Here is a 23,016-nt window from a genome sequence, read left to right on the forward strand (position 1 = left end):
AAACCTAATGTCGGACTAAGAGTTTTACATAGTAGTGTATATCATTACAATATACAGTCCTACTTGTTACTATTTTTAGTTTGACCTCTCGTTAATAGATTATCAGGCAAATGAATTGGGAAATGTTCATTGAACTGGCCATAAACCAAGGTGTCCTTCTGAATTAAAACATAAGAAATACAACATTTACAGACTACCTTAGCATCAATCCAAATATAATAAATTAAGCATTAAATTTCCACTAAACTATGTGATTTTGTGACACAACATAAGTTGTGTTGCACAATACAACAAATGTCCAAAAACTACAAATTCCACATTAAGCCCAAACTTTAGTTCTTGTGCTGCATAATAATGAAAACTTGAATGCATCACGTTAAATCCAAGAGCTCACAGCATGTCATGGCCTTGAATTACTTTTATGTGGTTTTATGCAGCCTCATGATTTCAGGCTTAACACTGTCAGACTGGACGAGTGGCCTCCATGGAGACCAGAAATGCCCAGGATCCTTGAATAAAACCAGGAGTGCTGCCAAAATGAGCACACTGTGCAGACTTGGGACTTTCTGCGGTTGTCGTCGCTGGCACATCTTAACGCTGTCGTCTCCTCCTCGATATGGGAAGTCAAGTTGAAAGATCTCCCCAACGTTCCGAGGTGATACCCATCTCTCTTGAACCCCTGCATCTCCTGTGAATGAAGAGAGCTCTGCATCCTTCCTCGGGCCACCAACAGATGCATCCTGCAGCTGCGCACTCCTTCCTGTCTGCTCTCACAGTCTTTTGTCTGGAGACGGTGCTACAGCAAAGTTGGGACATGGGCTGAATTTAAATGGGCCAGTCCTGAATGGAGCATGGCTGGCAGGCTGGGAGGAGGTTCCAGTTTCCATGGTCTTATTCTTGTGTATCGAGTGTATTTAAATATTAGTGCCACTACTAATTTAGGTCAGCTTGTAGTATCATTACTGCATCTACTAATGTCACAGCGATCTTTTAGCAGCGGGGTCTTAAAAAGTCTTAAAAGTCTTGAATTTACAAATCTGCATTTAATACCTTAAAAAAGTCTGTAAAATGTATTAAATTTGATATGGTAGGTCGTAAGTTATGTTGCCATAAACTTGTTCGACATATTGTGTTTAAATGTGTTTGGGTCATGTCCAAGCTGCAAAGAAAGCAACGTTAGTCGACTCAGTTCCACCTGCTCCGACCTGACAATTTATATTGAAATTAGGAACCAGTTATCGCAAACTTTGCAGCCCCAGTGAGAAATGATCACAGAACATTCAGCCCAACACACCTGCAGCTGTTAGCCCAAGAAAGCTGACTTTGGGAAAATTAAGGGACGGCTCATAAGCAAGGAAGTGCAAATTTATTAATGCATGGTTGGAGAAAAGATCATTCCCAACCTGGTTGACACAAATGGAGGGGAATGGCTGTGAAATGGGCATTTAATTTTGTTCTAAGTAGTCTTGAAAAGGTCTAAAAATATCTTGTAGAAACCTGTAGGAACCCTGTTTAGGTCTCAGCCTTGTTTTGGAACTTTATGAGGAGAAATCCAAGCTTCTGTTACTGTTTTATTGACCTCATGAGCAGAGTGACTCTACTCCAGCCGACATGTGTGTGGGATAAACAGTCTCTCTGATGAGTTGCCTTGATTGGCTCTCCAGGAGGATGTTTATGACTGAGGGCTATTTCTACTCAGGCCTCCGCCCCGGCTGCCCGCCCGTTCGCCTGCTTCACCAGTCAGCGCCGAAATTGGTGTAGCTGACAGGCTAACTATGCAACAGCGACTTCCTTATGAAACTGTGTCTGTACCATGGTCTTGCAGAAGAGGTGAGAGGCGGAGAGGTAAGACGGAGGAGGGCTGCTGACAGCTGCAAAGTAGCGTTACACCAAAACCTCTTGAGGATGTGTAAATGCAGTGGAAAAAAATAGGTTGGTAGTCTTTGCAGTGAGCTGAATAGGACCATGTATGCTTCCATGAATCAGTGTGATGGTTGAAATCTTGACAAAACATCCTTGAAATGATAGAATGTGAACAGGGATTGCTAAATCACAGTGAGCGAGTCAGGATTGCAGATCAGACAATCTTGGTAGTTGTCAGCATTTTGTAATTGAGGTCATCTGACAGGAAGTAAGAATCGTCCTCATTTCGGTCGACTGTTGAAAAATTAGCCTGTGATGACTTTGGCTAATCAGGTGTTTCCAGACAGGTATGGGAAGGGGTGGGAGATATGGCAATAAAATCATCATCTCGATTTTATCACGATTCTTTACACTGATCTTTGAGACTGATTTGCAAGTTTCTGCGCAGTGCAGCCAAACAGTTTCCCTATGTCACAGGTGTCAAACATGCGGCCAGGGGGCCAAATCCGGTCTGCCAAAGGGTCCAGTCCGGCCCTTGGGATGAATTTGTGAAATGCAAAAATTACACTAAAATATTAATAATCCTTTTAGTACAGGTTCCACATTCAGAACAATTCAATCTCAAGTGGGCAGGATTCAGTAAAATACTATCATAATAACATAGAAATAATGACAACTTCAAATGTTTCTCTTTGTAAATGAAGGATAATATTTTATATTTCATACAAAGGATAATTTTGCAAAAAAATATGAAGAACCTGAAATGTCTTAAGAGAAGTAAGTACAATTTTGACAATATTCTGCCTGTTACTAAATGTTTTGTGTGTTTGTAGATCCACTGTGATCTTTAAGTTATAATGTAAATGATGTGTAAATGATAAAATGAGGCAGAATATTGTTAAAATTACACTTATTTTTTCAGTTTGTTCATGTTATTAACATCTTTTGAAAGGTTAGTTTATAGATGTAAACCTTTTCATAATGTAAATTAACTTTTTTCGCTCTAAAACATTGACAAAAGTTTGGAGTTGACATTATTTTTATATTATTGTGTTATTATTTTCCTGGTTTGGCCCACTTCAGATCAAATTTGGCTGAATCTGGCCCCTGAACTAAAATGAGTTTGACACCCCTGCCCTATGTAAAACATATCCCTTAAAAGAAAAAAATTATTTAGCCCAAAGAACCTTCCAGAACATTTTTAATTTAGTTTGTGAAAATTTTGCCAACATGTGCCAAGAACATAAACATACTAAAATGTAAACAACACTCTGATTAAGTGCATTCTTGAACATAAAAATTTAACTGCACTTGGTTTTTGAGGTAGCTTTCAATAAGCATGAAAAGTAGAAAAAAAAAACAAAATTCCAAAACTCAGCACACACTGTCCGTGGACGTTTGAGGTTTCATAGTCCAGTGTACTAATTTCATATTCAAAAACAGGTTGATGTGTGCGGATGTCCATGGAGTCAAGTACGCTCTGTGGGGGCCAAGACTTGGCCTGCCATAATAAGTTCTAATGCGCGTACTCATTGTGGGGTATGTGCGGCATGGAACGCATCCCTGTATAACCCCCCCGTTTCCACGATCTCTCCGCTTTGTCGGATCGTCAATACGTACTAATCCTTCACAATCTAATATCGTCATATCACACACCCTTAGGTATGGGTGTTAAATATGTGATTGATTATGGTGATTGTTATTCTAGTATGTAGTATGTATGGCTTCACATGGAACTTTGGAAAACTTGTTTATCTTTCTCCTACAGCATCATAATATGGCATCAGGTTATCATTATGTCTATGAGGTCTTTGGACCAAGAGGAGAAAGCTGCAAGAAATGAGGCATCTTGTTAGATTTTTTCCAAAATTTTCCTACATTATTTCAGCTCCTGCAGTTTTAATGCTTCCAGTGCTGAAATAAGAACATTAATAAGTTAAAGTATCAGTTATTTTCATGTTATCAGTGATTGTTTGGTATCACTGTCTGTATAAATGAGTAGTAAAGGCTTATAAATGGTTTATTACATGGTTTATAACACTGTAATGTGATCATAAGCTGCTGTAAATGATAAAATTATTCATCAACAACCGTAACATCCCCTGAGGACACCCATAAGTGGAGCTGGTGAATAAACAGATGATGACGGCAAAGATAAACAAAGCTGTAATAACATAAAATTTGTCTTCATTATATATTATAACTGTTGAAAACATTTACACATGTTTGAAATATTTGTGTATCTGCTTCCAGCTACGTTGGATCACATTCTACACAGATACGTCTTCACTCTCTATTTGATAAATTGTTAAAAATCTTATTAATCATGACTCCCTAGAGCTCAGCATGCCTTCTTCATGCATCCTCTTTAGTTTGATCAACAGCTGTGTTTACATGGCTCCTAATATTCAGTAATAATGGGAATAACAGCCCAGTCAAAATAAAAAATGCCTGATAAAAATGATTGAGCAGGATGCTGTTTATTCAATAATCCATTCAATAGGAAGGTATTTGATCTGGAATATATCTTTACTCTCTGTTTATGTTTGTCCCATGTGAGGTTAACATTAGGTGATATGATGGACAGAAATATGGAGGCAGCAGAACAGAACTGGTCTGCGGCTGCTGTTTATTGTCTGATTGAGATTGCTGAAGGCCTTGATGGTCGAAAGGTTGCAAACAATGCGTTGTGTATGAAAAGCTGAACCAAGTCAGAATCCACTGAACCATGAAGAAAATTAAAAACCACTGGAAAAGTTTGAAGGACGTCTAGAACAAACCAAAACAGATTTGTTTGTGTTTTCAGCCGTTTCGATTATTCACAGTGGGTGGTTCTACTCTTTTCTGATTAAATGCTTTGGGGCATGTACTGTAAATGTACACCTTTTTAAGTCACTTTTTTTAGCGCCAGTGTCAACATGTAACCCAATGAAGACCTGGAACTATTTTTGTGGCACCTTCCAAATGATTTTTTTTCCCTATGTTTTACCTTTTCTAAGTGATTTAGCACCATTATAATATCATCCTCTACATTTAGCATTTTTCAGTGAAAATCTGGTATTTTCTTATATTTCATTTACTGATCGAGTAGATGTTCGTACAAGTAATATTATATTGTTTGTAGTGAATGTTTCCTCTCTGAGCCTGTTGAAATGATAATCGGTTCTCAATTGACTTATTTGGTTAAATAAAGGTAAAAATTTAATAAATACAATAAAAAAATCTCAGAGTAAACTCAAAGGGTGTTACATTAGAACAGAGAAAACTAAAGACAAAGTGTTTTTTTTTACCATACTATATCATCAGAGCTTAAAAACAAGTGTCCACATCCACCATCATTTATCAAACTCCAAGGGTTTTACTGGTGAATTGATGTTGCAGAAGATGACGTTGTTTCCGCGGTAACTATGGAGCCTCTGAACATCCAAATGGGTAATATCAGAGGACGATGAAAAGCTGAGAAACTGCATTTTACCCGAATTATTTTCATGTATTGACAGAATTAGTGGTTCAGAAGTTATTAAACATCATTAAACAGGATCGGTAAGGACAGGAAGGGTTGACTTGCAATTTGACTCTAGTTTCTAACTTGCGACAATTAGTCATCATTGCTTTTTGGCTCAGTTGCTCGCTTATATTCTGACAATAAATGAAATCATTGCTAAGTTTCTGTGGGCATTTTACCCATCAACCCCTTTGTGCAACAATGCTCAATGACGATATTTATTTGCTGTTTTTTTAGAGCAACCACATGTTTTTCCGTCAAATCTATGGATGTATTAACTATGTGAGTTTTGTTTAAGTTAATGACTACGGCATATGTGAATGTCCAAATAGACCATATCTCAGGACCATGAAAAGCTGAGAAACTGCATTTTACCTGATTATTTCAAAGTATTGATTGGATTAGTACTTCAGAAGTTATTAAACATTCTAGGTCAGTAGATGCTTTTGGTTGTCATTGGCCGTTGAGGTATTTGAGGTTTAAGGTGTCATGTCTAATGCAAATATTTTCAGTCGGGTTAAATATTGTCCATGTAATGACAGCAACTGAGTACAAAACCATGTAAATTCAGTACCGGACTGTCACATTCCCAAAGCTAGAACCCAGATGTTTTGTTCTGCTTTGATGGATAAATGCCAGGTTCAATTAGTTGCTTATTTTTCTCCTCACCGATAGCTGATAAGTTGACTTTAGCATCATTCCATGTCAGATTGAGCAGTTCGCGCTCATTCGCTCACTGTACAGGGTAGCAGCCCACTGTGTCGTCTTTGTACTCAGCCTGTCCCAGTGGAGGGGAGCTGAACTTTAGTCATCTGGCTGCCAGATGTACCACCACCCCCCCTTCTGTGGAGACGTGAATGAATCTAGTCCCCAACATCAGATAGGATATCGTAGGACGTGGAGAAGGAAGTGTTCTCAGAGCTTGTCCTCCTGATTTTGCTCCTGCCAAGTGGCGGGGCACACTGTATTCTCTACTAGGGGTGTTTCCCACTGACTGGTGGGAGGGAGAGGGCATTCAGAAGGGAAAGATTTCTTTTTTTGGATGTGTTGCCAAGTTCTCACACTCCTTTTTGGACCATGGCGGACAACAAGCAGCAAAGAAAAGGCTCTGGAGGCTCAGGTCGCTCTTCATCTCACACGTAAGATGCCAGATCTCACCCCTAGTCAGGACAAACGCTGTGTGGAGGAATTTGTTTTTAGTTTGTGGTCGTCACATATGATGGCAGCTGAGATGCTTTTGGTATGTGGCGAGGACTCAAATAGAAATTGGGGCAGCTGGAGCACAGTTTTCTTGAAAACCTTACTTCCTTTTAAGGAGCTTGGATAGAAACTCTGCTCCTTTTACCACTGATACTCCTCTTACACTCAAGTTTGCTTTTATTTTTAACATTTAACTCATTTATTCATTCATTTAACTCCCTTGATTCTTAAATTGCACAGTTGGTTTTCGTCACTTTAAGACGAGTTCTTTCTGCAGTCGACACTAGAGGACAAAGTCACAGCAGGAAATCAATATGTGTTCCTGTCTGAGCTCTTGTACTTGTGAGGAGAATCTCTCTACCAGAGCTCTCTCAGTACAAGGTTGACCTGCCCACTCAGTTCCAGACACAACAAAGCGGCGAGTGGCAGTGACTCACCCGTCACTTCTGTCTCCTCGACAGCATGAGAGTCAACTCTGTTCAAAGGAGATCAGACAGAGCTGCTTTGAGCTCCGCCGATAACAGACTAAAGCCTGGTTTATGCTCTGCGGAGTGACTCGACAGCTTGTGATTTATAGTAATGTGTCGGATTTCACCACAACAGTAATAGATCAGGCGTATCATGCTTTAATTATAATCCCCACACGTACCCTTTACAGGCTTTTGTTTTATGAAGGGTGTTGATGGGCTGTACATACACCAGTAGAACTGGAGTTATGTGCAGTAACGTTATTCCTCCAGGTCTTATGCCACTGGGCAAGCGCTGTGTTTATGTTCAGTCTTTAATTCATTCATTCATGTGGTGATTGTGGTATTCAGAAGGTCTGCAGTGTTGTGCTTCAGAACTGAAGATGACATCTTATCTGTTTGAGGATTTGTTTGATTTTATTTTCGTTTCAGTGCATTATTTAACTTTTTTTAATGGAATATTATGAGAAGTGGTCTCAAATTTTGCAAAGAGATTTTTTTTCATCATTCTATGAACACTTAAAAATGCTCAACTGACTCAGGTCTTTGAGGACATGTTCTGTGAACACTTTTTCAAGTGCTTGGATTCTGTTTCTCACATACTTGGAGGATGTTAGATTGGACTAAGGATTATATCTGTATACCAGTGACTTTCCTCTGCCCCTCCTCCTTTAAGTAAGGACTGGCTAGTTAATTACTTAATTAGTTACTGCACACATCTGAGCCTTTGTTTTTGTGTCTTTACATAACTGAAAACTGCAAAATAAAATATTATTTAAAAAGTAAATGCTTAACCCACAGCTGAGATTAACATTTAATGGCGAAAATGAAAAACAAATCTGATTTTACCAGCAGTTATGGTTCATGTAAATGTGGGTTGCTTTGTTCATTAGACTTGGACTTACAGTGGATTTTCTTTGCGTTATGTAATAATAGTTTACATAGGGAAAAAGTTGCAGCAGAGCCAGTTAATCGGATGATATCACCCCCGAACATCTCGACACATATTATTCGCATCTGAAATTAATTATAATTCACTTTATTAGAAACTGGATAACTGCTGAAATGAACAGTGAAGTCCAAGTAATAAAAACTTATATGAATAATTGTAAAAACCAGTGAACCTCCACTCAAAGTATGTGGAACTGAACATCAAACTAAGTCTAAAACATCCACATGGGAATTGTTTTTTTTTTCTGTTCTTTTTGGCGATTATTTTCCCTCAAAGTCACGATTTCCAGTTGGGAGGTCTGGTGTTAGTGAATGGCCAATATATACGCCACCTTTTGCCAATTACATGCTAAATATATGTGTGTAATCTATCTAGAAAATGGACAATTTTAGTTTTACTTCAAATGATAGAGTTACCTTTAGTTGTTATCTCTTTTTCTCAGTTTATATGATGCTGTAAGTGATACCAAGGCACAGTTCAATATGAAGTGAAGGTGGCCATTATTGTATGAGCTTTATAATCAAATTTTTGGGTAATAATATTAGTTTAGTTTTTTTTTTAACCCTGGTTAAGGTTTTTTCCTCACTTTAACCAGTTATATCAAAGTTATAGGTGAGTCTCTGATGTGGGATACTGGACTGTATAAGCAATAAAACAAACAAACCTGAAATATATTTTTACATAATGAAGATGCCATCATCATCACCACCACAAACATTTTCCTTTCTATGACGTTAGAGTCCCAGTCCCAGTCTCACTATTAACATTACCATGAATCATTCAAATCAACAAATCATGTAATGTCACATTAGTTGCCCCTTCTGACAGTTATTTTTCTTTCTTGTATTATTCTGTTTTAGAGTCACAAAATGACTCTTTGTGTCTTAGCCATTATATAAATATATAGTATCAGAAGATGCCATATCACAATATTCTCTAGTTTTGATGTTTTCTTACAGTATTACTGCACACGTGACCCCTGGAAGTCAGTACAGTTGTTGTTGAATCCAGTTTTTCTGCTTGACTTGAAGCTAAATGTGTCTCGTTTTCATTGGTGGTACAGTTCCTCATTTAGTTAAAGGTTTTAGGAGGTGAAGTTCAGTGTTTCAGGGCGCCGTGGCTGTAGGTTCCTGTTATTTGCGACTCCGAGGAGCAGTGTCGCTCCTCACACCCACGGCCAGCTTGTCGGAAGACTCGTTTGTTTATCTGCAGCTCTCCATGCAAAGCTCAGTGTTTATTCAGGGGGGGAGGAGGTCCGCTGAGGCCTGTTGCCGGCTTGTGTTGGGGATTTGAGCTCTGTATCAAGTATGATTGAACTATAAATAAAGTCGAGCTCAACCTAATCCAGTGATGGCGTTATCAGACCTTAGGGATGTGCAACTAATGGACTGAATTATCATTAAGTGATTATTATATCCCTGAAATCGAGTTTCGGAGAAATAATGGTTTTACTCCTAACGCTGCCGCTGGATCCACCGCTGTTGAATATCCTTTGTGTAAATGCAATAACTAGGACAGATTTGGTTGGAGTTCCTCTCCCTTGATAATCAACATAGGGGACCCCTAGTGGAAGAACCCTATCAATTTCAGCTTCACTATGAGTAGCTATTAAAAGTCACCCAAATGTTTTAGTTGAAAATCATTTTTTTTGGACATAACTCAAGTAGGGATGTAACGATTACCGGTATAATGATAAACCACGGTAAAATTGCAGATGGTTAGCATTACTGTTTAAATTCTAATCATCATGATAACCGTGTTTGATTACCGCACTTTTGCTGTATGAAAACGCCTATGTAAAGATAAGTTTTTATGTCAAATATTTGCGAGTAGTTTTAATTTATTACTATTTTAATTTTCTATACCTAATATTTGAAACCAATATTCACTTGTTAAAGTCCTTGAAAAGGTTCATTAAGCATCTTTGTGTTATTTATGCAATAAATTACATATATTTATCAAATTGGATTTTATATATTTTTTTTTGTGTTTTTTGTCCTTTTGTGTTGATGTAGTAGGTTAAAGTGAAAAAAATAATAGGCAGTTGATATAAATGAAGTTGTGCTGAAAAAAAGTTACCAAACATGGGTATAGTAAACATTTGTTTATATAGTATATAAAGGCAAAATCAAAAGGACTGAAAAACGGCCTAAATAGGCTCAGACCACTAAAGGTTAGTACTTGAATGTTTGAATGTTTCTGCCAACAGAAGGTACACTGTACCAATTATTTAATTTGTTTTTTGTTTTTTTTAAATACAACTTGGTTAAATTATTTCAGTGTGTGTATAAGTACTTTTTGAACATTTTGATCACCATTTCAATAATACCGCGACAATAATGATAACTGTGATAATTTTGGTCCCAATAACCATGATATGAAATTTTCATATCGTTACATCCCTAAACTCAAGTAATAATAGGTTGATGGAGATAAAATTTGGTTCATATTGATCGTCTTACAAATGTCCATTTTCTCACTACCATCCAGGGTTCATATGGTGTCATTTTCATTCACTAGATGGAGTTTTGTGTGTTCTCTGACCATTATTCTGCCACTATCAGGTCGATGTAGTTCAAATTGAGTTCATACCGATTGTCTAACAATTATCGTGAATGGATTTATATATAGCAGAAGATCGGGGGGATTTCCGGGATATACCCATAAGCCTCGTTTTATAGGTCTTTGGCCGTTAATAATGGATGGTTAATATTGTAAAACTACTTCTGTTGCTCTTTTTATTGGATAAATGTATAGTACAGGGGTGTCAAACTTATTTTACATACAGCAAAATTTGATCTCAAGTGGGAAGGACTAGTAAAATTAGAACACAAAAACTTATAGGCCTAAATAATGACAACTCCAAATTTTTCTCTGTGTTTTATTGCGAAAAATAGTTATATGTTTACATGTTACATGTTACATGTTATATGCTATCCTGTGTCAAAAAATGTGAATAACCATAAACAACCTGAAATTTCTTTTTTAAAAAAAGTGCAATTTCAACAGTATTTTGTCTCATTTTCTCGTTTACACGTGCATTACAGTTTACAGGTCATAGTGGATCTACAAATACACAAAACATTTAGTAACAGGCAGAATATTGATAAATTTTGGAGTTTGGAACTAAGACACCCTTGACTTAATATCTTATGTAGAAAAATTCATTACATAGGGTGGATTAGAACCTATAGCCAGCTGGTTTTAGCCCACGGGCTGTATATTTGACACCCTTGGTACAGCCTAATATGTCATACATCGACAAACTCAGCTGTTTATCAGATAGAAAAATGGATATAATTATTTGAATTTTTCAATGAGATTTAAAATGGTGTAAGGTTATGGAATTTGGCAACACGTTGAGCACCAATACCAGTCAAACCTATTATACACATGTGCCGTTTCCCTTTATTTGTTACATCTGAGAACGTCACAGGGTTTTACTCATTAAGTGTTTTTATATGTAGTTTTTATTGGCTAATAAACAGCTGGCGGAAGTTCACATTCTTTATAAAAGTAGGATTGTAAATATACTCTGGTAAACTTGAACTTACTTGAGTAAAAGTAAAATCTTTGCACATTTTTGGCGTATATTTCCATGTTGAAGCTACTGTAAAACACTTAACACAAAATCTAAGTCGATATTCATTCTCCTGATCTCAGACCTTCATTCTATTTTCTTTTTCGTCTTTTATGTACAACTGTAATGTGTTATATGCACTGGTCTGTACACCAAAGGGATATTTTCTATGTGTTATTGTCCCATCTGATGTTGTGATTCAAAATAATTAAAATAATAATAGAGTTAGGAGTAGAAATTGCAGATATTTATGTTGAAATGTTGGGAGTAAAGTTAAAACATCATTAGAAAAAGTACAAATATCTGGAAAAAATGTACATTATTTCCCATCTCTGCTTGTAAATATTAACATAAAAAATGGTAGTAATACTTAATGTGAACTTATAAGAATCATTCACATAAAGAAGGGGTATGGGTTAAGTGTGTTTCTGTATTCATAGAAATGTGATAAATATGATCAATTTTGCTCAAATGCATCTTTCTGTATTCTTGAATTGATTAAAAGTAGTTCTCGCCATCCAAGATGATCAATCTACTCATTTACGGTGGATATTTGTTTTTTCTTATTTCTTAGTTACACATATTTATAGTCTTCCTCCACTCAAGTAATTTCTGATGAAAAGAACACATTGATGTTATGAATTTGCGTCCAAAATGGGATCCCATCTGGGCAGGATATATGAAAATGTTCCGTTTCTTTGCTCCTAAAGGATGCCCATCTGTCTGATTTGACGCCTGATATTTTTTCAACTGAGTTTTCCTCAACTTGTCATTTTCTAGAGTTGATGGAGTATTTTCCCATTTCTCTCATTTATAGATATTAAATGTCTGTTCAAGAAAAACATGTAAATGTTGCCTCGGCTTGAGGGGAAATAAAATTTTAAAGACCGTTTAAGAGGCTAATGGAGGAAATCCTGGTTTAAAGCCTGTCTTATAGGTCCTGGATCACAGTAGAGACCAGTGCATTATGGGCATTTGCACATGAAAATAACTATGTAATAATATAATCATGTTTCTACAGTATTTATTGTACTGTCTCATTTATCCCTCATCAAATCAGTGGCAGAAAGTAACTACTTGACTACAGATGTGAGATAAATGCACTTATTGATGCTCCTACACTATGCTACTTCATACTTAATAAATGTCTTACCTTTTACACCACTACATGTTTATGCCATGGATTATATAATACGCTGTTAAAGACTAAAGCAGTGGTTTCCAATGGTTTTGTCTTCTGAAATATGTTTAGTGATTTATTATTCAGCTACAGCTACAACAAATAGAGCAATAAATGTTCATACCATTCAGAAATAAGAGATATAGTGATAAAAAACTGAAAAATTAGATATAAAGTAGCTCCACCTCCGACAGAAACAACTGTAATAATAACTGTAATAACATTTAAGTCTAAGGAACTAAACCAATACTTTTAATGGAAATACTTTAACCACATTTTGTTGCCAATACTTTTACTTCAGTAGGATTTTTAATGTAGGACTTTCGCTTGGTATACAGCATTTTTACGTCTTTGTGTTGGCAATGTATTCTACAAAATTAGATCATGTGTAAAGTTTTAACCCTCAAACACTTTAACAGCTGCCAGCAACCAAAAGCATCTACTGATCTAAAATGTTTAAGAACTTTAGAGTCACTAATCCTACCCACATAGTGAAATAGTTCAGGTAAAATTCAGTTTTTCAGCTTTTCATTCTCATCAGATGTGACCCATTTGAAGGTTCAAAAGGCTTTGTAGTGAATGTGGAAACACTGTCATTTACTGTAACATTAATAAATCCAGCAAAACCCATGTAGTTTGACAAATAACAGTTGTTGTCGATACTTGTTTTTATTTTTAGTTAATATATTAACCAAAAAATTGACTTTTTCTTCAATTTTTATTTTATTTTGTCATAATAACCTTTGAATTTACTCTGAGCTTTTACAGAATCATCATTCAATTAAATACAGGGAAATACCAGATTTTTCTCTTAAAAATGCAAAATCCAGAGGATAATATTAAAACAAATAGTGATAAAGGTTACATTAATTTGAAAAATTAATTTGGAAGTTGCCACAAAAATAGTTGTAGATCTTTAAGGGTAAAGCAGGGTTCCCACGCGTCCTGGAAAACCTGGAAAATGTTCCAGTCATGGAAAACATATGGAAAATGAGAAAAAAGGTCAAATGTCCTGGAAATGGTTAAGTTATCCTGGAAAATGATTTATCTTCCCCCTCCCTTGTGACCTTGTGTGCCTAAACTGAGATAAAACAAAGGAAATTGTTTTTCAGTGATTTATTGAAAATATACAAATATTTTAGAGGAAGTGCAGGAGAGAAAGTAAGAGAGAAGAGAAAGTTGAGTGTGGAATTGCCCAATTGAACATTGTAACTCCAGTTTGTCAGGGTAATGAAGTACTACGCTGTAATCTGTGGGTGTGTTTGCATTATTCTAGGATACATTTGTTATAATTATTTTTCATAGATAAATTATAGCCATACAGTCGTGGAAAAAATTATTAGACCATCAAAAGTAATAAAAAACAATGGTTATGCAATCAAGTTCCTGTGTGTATCATGTGGCTAAAACATACAGAAGAGAAAACATGGAATGCCTAAAAGCACTGTTTTTGGCAGTACAATGCCATAGATATTTAAGTAAAAACTGAAGGGATTTTGGTTATTATCAAGAAAACCATGGAAAATGCATTGATATTAATTCTGAAATTAAACTCTTATGAGCTATTTTTGTTATCATTATATTTGTCCAAACTGTAGGAAAGAACACTTCCAAAGATTGAGGGGGACAGGGGCATGGATTAGTGTATGACGTGGTAATTTGTCTCTGTAGCGGCTGAAAATGTCCTGGAAAAGAATTTCAGGGAAAGAGTGGGAACCCTGTAAAGAGAAAGGTGCATTTTTAAAGAAATGTCACAAATGTTGTTATTGTGGGAAAATCAAACTGTAAAATTCATCCTGTCCTTATCAAATACACGAACACATACATTTCAATCCCTTTGCAGCAGAAGTGTGAGACGCTGAGCGGCTTTTCACACCTCAAATATGTACCTCCCCAGATATACTGTCTCTGTTACCACGGGGTGCATGCAGGCTTTATTGGAGGAGTGCGATTGTGTTTGCTTCCTGTTTCTGAGTCCGCTGCGATGTCATTCACAGCTGCTTGTGGAGCATGGGTACAACTGCCAGTGCAGCGCCGCAGTCTGTTTCCGTAGCGTCCCCACTTGAGAGTGTCCACGGCAACGGGATGGCCGACAGCAGGCAGTCTCTTAGCATGAGCCCCTTTCAGACAGTCAACATCCACAGCAACAAGGCCAAGTCCATTATCACCAACAAAGTCGCACCTGTCGTCATCACGTAAGTCCCTCCCCGAATCCACGTTCTCACAATTGGGTGTTAATCCTCTTTGATCACTGTGGGTACTTCCCCCACCCCCCCAACCCATCCCACCCCACCCCCCACCCCAGCCTCACTGTTTACCCCTGTTATCATCTCATTTGTCAGTCCCGGCCTGGCAAATAGTATCTGATAATTGAATTGTGCTCCTTAGCATCCAGACCTCACCGTCGGCTTTTGTTTTGTTTTGCAGGTATAATTGCAGACAGGAGTTCCAGATTCACGATGACATCCTCAAGACCAACTACAAAGTCGGACGGATATCGGACACCATGCCCGAGCACTACCTGGTGCAGGTAGGGACAAATGCTGCATTTCCACTACATGGAACCAGCTCGGCTCGGCTCGACTCGGTATTCCTGGAGACTGTTTCCATTACAGGATACTACTGACTTTACGGTACCTGGACGTCATAACGATGCAGCGCATTATTTCCGTGTCGTCTGCTCAGCGAGTTGCTGAAAACTCACTCGTTGCGTGTTGTCTCGTCAGAATTTTTACGTCGGCCACCGAAGACTGAACCTCCTCGACCGACCATGGTGTAGTTTTGGGCTGTTATCATGTGGATTAATGTACCGCTATATTTACTGTCCACTTCTGCATCTGTTTTTTGTAAAACGGGGGGTCACAGAGAAAACTGTCTGACCAATCAGTGGTCTGCATACGTCACAGTTTAGTATCGTTTGGAACCTCGGCGGAAGTGATATCAAAAAACTAGTACTGGGTACCAGATTCCAGCTCCTTTTTCGTAATGGAAATGCAAAAAGGCTGAGCCGAGTCAAGTCGAGTCGAGCCGGTACCACGCAGTCGAAACGCGGCAAAAAAGGCACCGAGCTCTGTGCCCGCCTCCATGCCTGCTCTTTTCACAGTCACACGTCCAAATTGCAGAGTGGTGTAGGAACATTGTCATGCGCTTTTTTATTATCTGCGGCAGTCATTGAGGGAAGAATGTTGTCACCTTCCTATCAGGGCTTTGATCTGCTCTGTCACCTTCGCTGTGGCTGCTCAGGTTTGCGGTGTTTGTGAGCGTTAACCCACAGCTTCTGCCTAAACATACAGATAGGTCAGCTGAGGACATGTCCACAAAGACACATGCTTTCCAAATCACATCTTCTCCTCACTTTGTTCCCAACTATATGTTTTTCAGAAATACGATATGTACTATTATAGTGTATCCTGCAGCTGTGAGTATTTTAATAACAAATCTAAGATTAAGTTATAGGATCACCCCTATTTTTCCTTATCTGTTAGAATGAAACTGTGATGAAAAGGTAGTGCATGGACCAAGACCAAACAAACCCTGATCAATATATAGAATTAATTAAATTTTTCAAGGTTTTGCTCTTTGAAAAGTGTGAAAATTGCCCAAATTGCAGATTATTAGTCGGGAGACCTTTTTCCTCAACAAAAATTGAAAGTGTAATCTGTTTGCTTTTTCTTATCAATTTTTTGTGGATGTGTTTGTCTGGTCGTATGTCCTCCTGTGAACTAACAAAAAAACAAAACAAAACAAAAAAACATGCAAAGGATCTTTTCTCATCACTAAATCAAAAACGTGTATGAAAAATCACTGTAAATTATTTAATGCAAAAAAAGCAGAAACGTTTAATAATTTAATGTCTGGATTTTACTGTGTTGTTATTAGTTGTAAGTGCACTGTCACTGGCCGAGACCACCTGCAGTTTCATTGCACAATATGTGTAATGACAATACAGCATTCTATTCTATTCTGGTCTATTCTGGTCCGTTCTGTTCTGTTCTTTTTTTTTTTTTTTTTACGCTTTATTTTTATTGTTTGATTTCTGTACAATAAGAACAAACATAAGGGACATTTGGGATCCAATGACCATAAAAAACCTTTGTGACTAACAACTGGTTTTAGTAATGCGACGTTGAAATGAAAATTGTCCATTTCTTCCATTTATCATGACACTGCTCTTCTTGAATCCTCAATCTTTGGGTCAGAATCTCCATCTTAAATATCCCATTCACAATTTGTAGCCAGTCGTTAGTTGTAGGAGGTTCTAATGTGCACCATTTTTTGGTAAGAGCCTTTTTACAGACTGCTAATAGTATTTTAAACAAATATCTATCATTTTTTCTTACATTATTACCAATAATACCTCCAAAATACATCACCAAACATGTTTTAGGGATTGCATAACCCAATATCATAAGAACTGTTGAATATATGTTATCCCAAAATGATGCAAGGTTAGGACGTAACCAAAAGACATGTTCATGATTTACATTGACATCTCTCATCTGTTCTATTCTATTGTGGTATATTCTATTCTGTTCTATTCTATTCTATTCTATTCTATTCTATTCTATTCTATTCTATTCTATTGTTCTATTCAGCTGATGCACAGATACAACTGAATGTTTTCGTTCTTTCCAGGGTCAGTACTTCATGGTCCAGGACGTGTACAGTAAAGCAGACGTCCTCAACACCACGGGCAGCTACGGGGCGCCCAACTTCCGCCAAGTGAAGGGATCCTACCCTCTGTACGGGATGGGTCAGCCAAGTCTGAACGGCTTCAAACACGTCCTGCAGAGGCTGCAGGCACAAGGACATGAGGTCAGTGTCCTGTCTGTCTGCCTGTCTGTCTGTATAACCTCATTTAAGATACAGTGTCCTGTAAAAACAAAGATCAGATACACTCCTCACATTTTTGCTGCCAGATTTTATACCTTGGTGTTCCTGTGTGGGTCGGCCTTTCCTCTTTCTCTCTGTGTTGTCTGTAAATATTTGAGGAGTCAAGTGCTGGGGCTGAATTGTAGAACTGAGCAAACAGAAAGTTGTGGTCACGTGTACCAGTGGAAAATGAATCTGTGCTTAGAACAGCTAGAAACTAAACCGTAATTGAAATGAAAATGATTAAATTATATAGCGGCCCCCTCTGCATTCCTTACTCATATGCTGCTCATCATATGACAACACATTGTTTCCAGTTGCTCTTGGAAGTGGTGAATCTGGAAGAACGAGCAACAATTTACTGTAAAAAGCAGCTATTAATTTCTGTCTCACTGTGTTCAGTGTTTCCGCAGGTCCTTAAAAACTCTCAAGTCCAATCATCTGATTCGTAGTCTTTAAAATATCTCAAAAAACTGTTTTGACTGGTCTGAAACTTGCGCTGCCTCGTCAGCATTTATCAGAGCATGCTCATTTAACTGCAGTTTAGTGAGATCTGTCTTGAGAACAGTGCCCTTCAGTGTAAACATCTATTATATCGAGTTAAATATTGTGTCTAGTGTAGTGTAAATACATGTATAGATTTTTCAGGAAAACATGAAGTTACCCTAAAAAACCAACAGTAAATGCCTTTCACCATTGAGTATTGTTACACGCAGGGGTTGATGGGTAAAATAGATGAGGCAATTTAGCAGTGATTGTCAGAATATAAACAAGCAATTGAGTCCAAAAGTAATGTACAATGTTAATAGAAGGGTAGCCCTCAAAAATGAAACAATGACTAAATCAGCAATAGAGCAATTAAAATATAATCATTGCATGTTAGAAACTAATCAGATGAATCAAATCAGTCAAACTGCAAGTTAACCCTTCATGTCTGAAACAGTTACTGGTGACCAAAAGCATCTCGTGATCTAAAATGATGAATAACTTTATAATAACAACCACTTATCTTATCAATACATATAAATAATTGGTGTAAAGTGCAGTTTGTCAGTTTTTCATGGTCATCAGATATGACCCATTTGGATGTTCAGAGGCTCCGTAGTGAACGTAGAAACACCTTCATCTTCTGCAACATTGATTCATCAGTAAAGCCCATGGAGTTTGACAAATGACAGTGATTGTAGATGCTTGTTTTTATGTTCAGTTAATGATATATTTTGCACTATGTTTTGTCACTTTTTCTCGAGTTTTCTGTGTTTTTATGAGCATCTACACCATCAATCAATTTAAATATAGCAATATAAGGCTACTTTCAGACAGCAGGTCTTAATGCACAATTCAGATTTTTTGGTGAAATCGGATTTTTTGTGTGTGCTCATTCATATTACACATTAAGTGCGACTTGTATCAGTTTTTAGTATGAACTGAAAGCGACCCTGAAGTGACCAGCATGCGCAAAAGACATCCTGATGTAATGTGTGACCACATGTTTACAGAAGTAAATACGTTTTTCCCACCGCTCCTCCTCCTGGGATGTAGAATTGTGACGTTTGTCACGTCTCAATGACGTAAAGGTCAGATAAATGCAACCTGGCCGTTCAGACTGAAGTCACATTGCAAAATATCTGATACGTATTGGATTTAGGACCATATATGAAAGTGGCCTGGGTCGGATTTGAAAAAATCGGATTGGTGCTGTTCAAACTGTCTTTAACTGATCGGATACAGGTCACATATCGGCAAAAAAATTGGATTTGGGCCACATTTGTCTGCAGTCTGAATGTAACTTCATTTGAAAAATACAATAAAATCTGAAAAATACAAAATACAGAGAATGATATAATACATTTCAAGAAATCACTCTGATAAGGTTAAATATAGCAAAGAATTCAGTTGTAAGTCACCGTAAAACTAGTTCTAGGTCTGTGTGAACCCTACTGACACATAAAGATTTTTAATTCTTATGGGTTACAAATAAAAATCAATGCAATAATTAGCCTGAAGAAAATATTAAGCAGTCATGATCCACTAACCACTGCACCACAAACATTAACTGTTACACCTCTATTAAGTCGTCATCATTATCATCATGAACCTTTATTTACACCTGAGAAACCATTGAAGAGAAACCCTCATTTGTTACAATATCGTCACAATAAAACATACAGTAGATGCATCAAAAACTGAGATAATTATGTGTAAAATACCATTAATTTTAGATTAAATAAGTAAAACATAGGCTAAAATATACAACTTTTTATAAATCACTTAGAAATAGAGGGAAGGTTTATGATCAATGACTTTTAAGGGACTTTGAATAACTGCATTACATGATTTAGATTGTTAGGTGAATAATAAAAAAGTATTCAGGATTAAATTTTATCAAACGTGGCAATACTTAAGTGCAAAAATCAGATTTTCAATAGTAAAATACAAGTTATGTGTGAAAAGGCATAGAAAATTAAAGAACAATTAACCCTCACACATTGGAAAATTGAAAACTATAAATCAAACACCACTGATAAAATAAGAACGATACATGAATTGCAAAACGTCAGGATTTCATTGAGCCTCCACGGGCCTATTTGTGCTGATGTTTGATGAAACTGTAAGAAGCTCTGTGTGTTTTGTGTCGAACAGGAGGTGATATTCTTCTGCGTCAGAGAGGAGCCGGTGGTTTTCCTGCACAAAGACGATGACTTTGTGCCGTACACCCCCAGAAGGAAGGAAAACCTACACGAAAACCTTCACGGACTCGCAAAGGAGGAGGCGATGGAGAGCCTAGAGCTCACCGTTAGGAAGGAGGTGTGAAACATACTCTGCATCTGCTGTCTGAAATGAAAATATTAGAACAAAACAAAGAATACAACAGTTTTGTAGAAACTTAAATGCTACCTGCCGGAGATGTTGAGGGGACACAAAGGCAAACCACACCCACATTTTTGATCCTGTATGAAAATTACAACTGTTTGGAAAGATGTTGGAATAAAAATAGAACAGATTTTGAGTTTTGAATTACAGCATCCTACTTTACCACTTCTGTTAGGAGATCTTGCTGATGATTTGACAATAATCGACAAATACCTTCTAAAAATCTTTGGTGTCGCAGCAAAAAAAACAAACACTTGTAAATGGCTTCAACTCGATCCACTGGTGCTGGAGGACTGGTTGAAAATTTTTGATGAAATTCACAAAATGGAGAGATTAACATTTATGCTGTGGCTGCAAGCTGAACTTTACATTATAAAGTTGGGCAAATGGATTAGTTTCCTTAAAAAAAATGTATGTGGTTTGTCTCCAGTGGCATAGTGGTCCCTGGAGAAGTGACTATACTCTCAATTTTTGCCCTTTGTTTTTTTAAGTAGTCCAGAAAAACGCTGTTTTAGAAACAGCGGCATGTCAGACTACTCTATTTAGTTTACCCAAAAATCCATCAGTAGTATTTGCTCACTGCTATAAAACTATCATGACTTGGTCAGGAGCAGTTTGTAGGTATTACTGGTCACACAAGCAGCTGCATGAATGGAAATGTATTCAACATGAGGCAAACATAGGATAATATTAGCCTTTCATAACATTAGCCTACTCACATAGTTGAACTATTGGCAACAAAATCTGTTCTCTAAATGTGCAGTCATATGACCATTAGTTTAAAACAGTGACTCATTCTGAAACCACCTTAAAACTTACCTCAGAATTATGTATTCCATGAAAGTAGGTTCTCTCAATATGTGTCACTCATTTGAAAGACAACTATTCTGCCTTTCTTGTTTGCATTTCCAATAATCATGCATCTTTCAACGAGATGTTCAGTGACCTGTCAATCAACTGGTGGTGATAGATAGATAGATAGATAGATAGATAGATAGATAGATAGATAGATAGATAGATAGATAGATAGATAGATAGATAGATAGATAGATAGATAGATAGATAGATAGATAGATAGATAGATACTTAATTAATCCCGAGGGAAATTCAATGGTGCGCATTAGGGGGATTTAGAAGTGTGTATGCGCAATGATGACTGAAAAATAAGTAGGTATACCGCCGTATACCCTGGACTGCACCACTGTTTGTCTCATAGTCCTGTGAAATGTTATATAAAGTGATGCTCTAAAAATGTAATTGTGTAACTTGATTGCTATTTCATAACTGTAACCTAAATTATCTTTATTAGATTGTGACTATTATCTATTGCCGAAAGTTGTTTATTGTTATGTTCTGTATGACAAAATAGTAAATAACTAATAAAAACTAAGTGTCACACAAACAAAAACTAGAAAAGCACTCGGAGAGCACAGACCTCCGCCAAAGCAGATCAGCCCCTCCCCCAAATCACCACCAAAATGTAATCATTTGTTCCTTGTGCCAGTATCAACATTTCCTGAATATTTCATCAAAATCCATCCATAACGTTTTGAGTTATCTTGCTAACAAACAAACAAACAAACAAAAAATCCCCCCCCCGCCCATCACCATCAAAATTGAATCTTTTTTCAGTTCCTTGTGCCAGTATCAACATTTCCTGAAAATTTTATCAAAATCCATCCATAACTTTTTGAGTTATCTTGCAAACAGACAAACCCCAATGAAAACAAATAAACTTGACGTTCTCTCTTCTTGTTTCCTCTGAAGCTTCACGACTTCGCCAAACTCAACGAAAACGTATTCTACGTCTATAACGACATCGAGTTCTTCAAAGACGAGCCGCAGAAGATCTCCATCACATGCGAGGAGGACATCCACGTGACGGAAGAAGTCTATAAGAGGCCCATGTTCACCATGCCGTCCTACAGGTTGTTTACACTGTTCCTTTATTACTGCTACAGAATATGCACTGCAGGTTATAAATAGTGCCGCCTGTTTGTGCAAAGACTGCTTGCCCTGCTTTCTCAAAAGAAAGGGGGACATTAAAAAAAAAAAAACAAAGATTGCAGCATCCTGTTTGCAGTCAGATCAGCAGAGTCAGCTTTACCGAGATGTCATGAGCTGCTCGCGACATTTCCAGGGCAAGAGAATATATTATTCCCCCGAGGACAGATCCGTAGTCTCGTCTTTCTATAGTAAGAAAAAAAGAAAAAAGCAGCAGGATGTTTTGTTGTAGATGGTTAAAATTGGCAGGTGGTGGCTTTTTAAAGTAACAGTAATTATCAAACAGCAGCTTAAGGCGGGTTTTTTTTTAACATTGAATGGAATCACATCTGTAATTATAATTGAGTTACACCCACCATAGCATTCCCCTGAGTCAAACGTGTATTCTTACAAGTGGAATGGAAGTTAAACCTCGATTGTTCTGGTACTTTTGGACTTGTTTTGTTTTTGTTTTATTGTTTTATTTCAGTCTGACAAATAAACACAGTCCACAGATCCACCCAATCCATAGATCCAACA

The 23,016-nt window shown here is 37.2% G+C and overlaps 1 protein-coding gene across 3 annotated transcripts in view; it reads left to right on the top strand.

The window, feature by feature from the left end:
- Positions 1-23,016, top strand: part of pald1a (phosphatase domain containing paladin 1a) — a 163,960-nt gene that overhangs the window by 19,189 nt on the left and 121,755 nt on the right. For 2 of the 3 annotated variants that reach the window (XM_030163535.1, XM_030163534.1), the window contains exons 2-6: positions 14,745-14,942; positions 15,175-15,277; positions 17,383-17,562; positions 20,263-20,427; positions 22,261-22,421. In XM_030163535.1, coding sequence (XP_030019395.1) covers positions 14,758-14,942; positions 15,175-15,277; positions 17,383-17,562; positions 20,263-20,427; positions 22,261-22,421 — 794 coding nt within the window. In that variant the 5' untranslated portion in view covers positions 14,745-14,757. Of the gene's footprint in view, positions 1-6,445; positions 6,508-14,744; positions 14,943-15,174; positions 15,278-17,382; positions 17,563-20,262; positions 20,428-22,260; positions 22,422-23,016 lie in introns of those variants that run through there. The other variant, XM_030163533.1, reaches the window with a different exon arrangement.

The sequence above is a fragment of the Sphaeramia orbicularis genome, chromosome 19 (genome assembly GCF_902148855.1).
Source record: "Sphaeramia orbicularis chromosome 19, fSphaOr1.1, whole genome shotgun sequence".
In the NCBI taxonomy this organism is placed as follows: Eukaryota; Metazoa; Chordata; class Actinopteri; order Kurtiformes; family Apogonidae; genus Sphaeramia; species Sphaeramia orbicularis.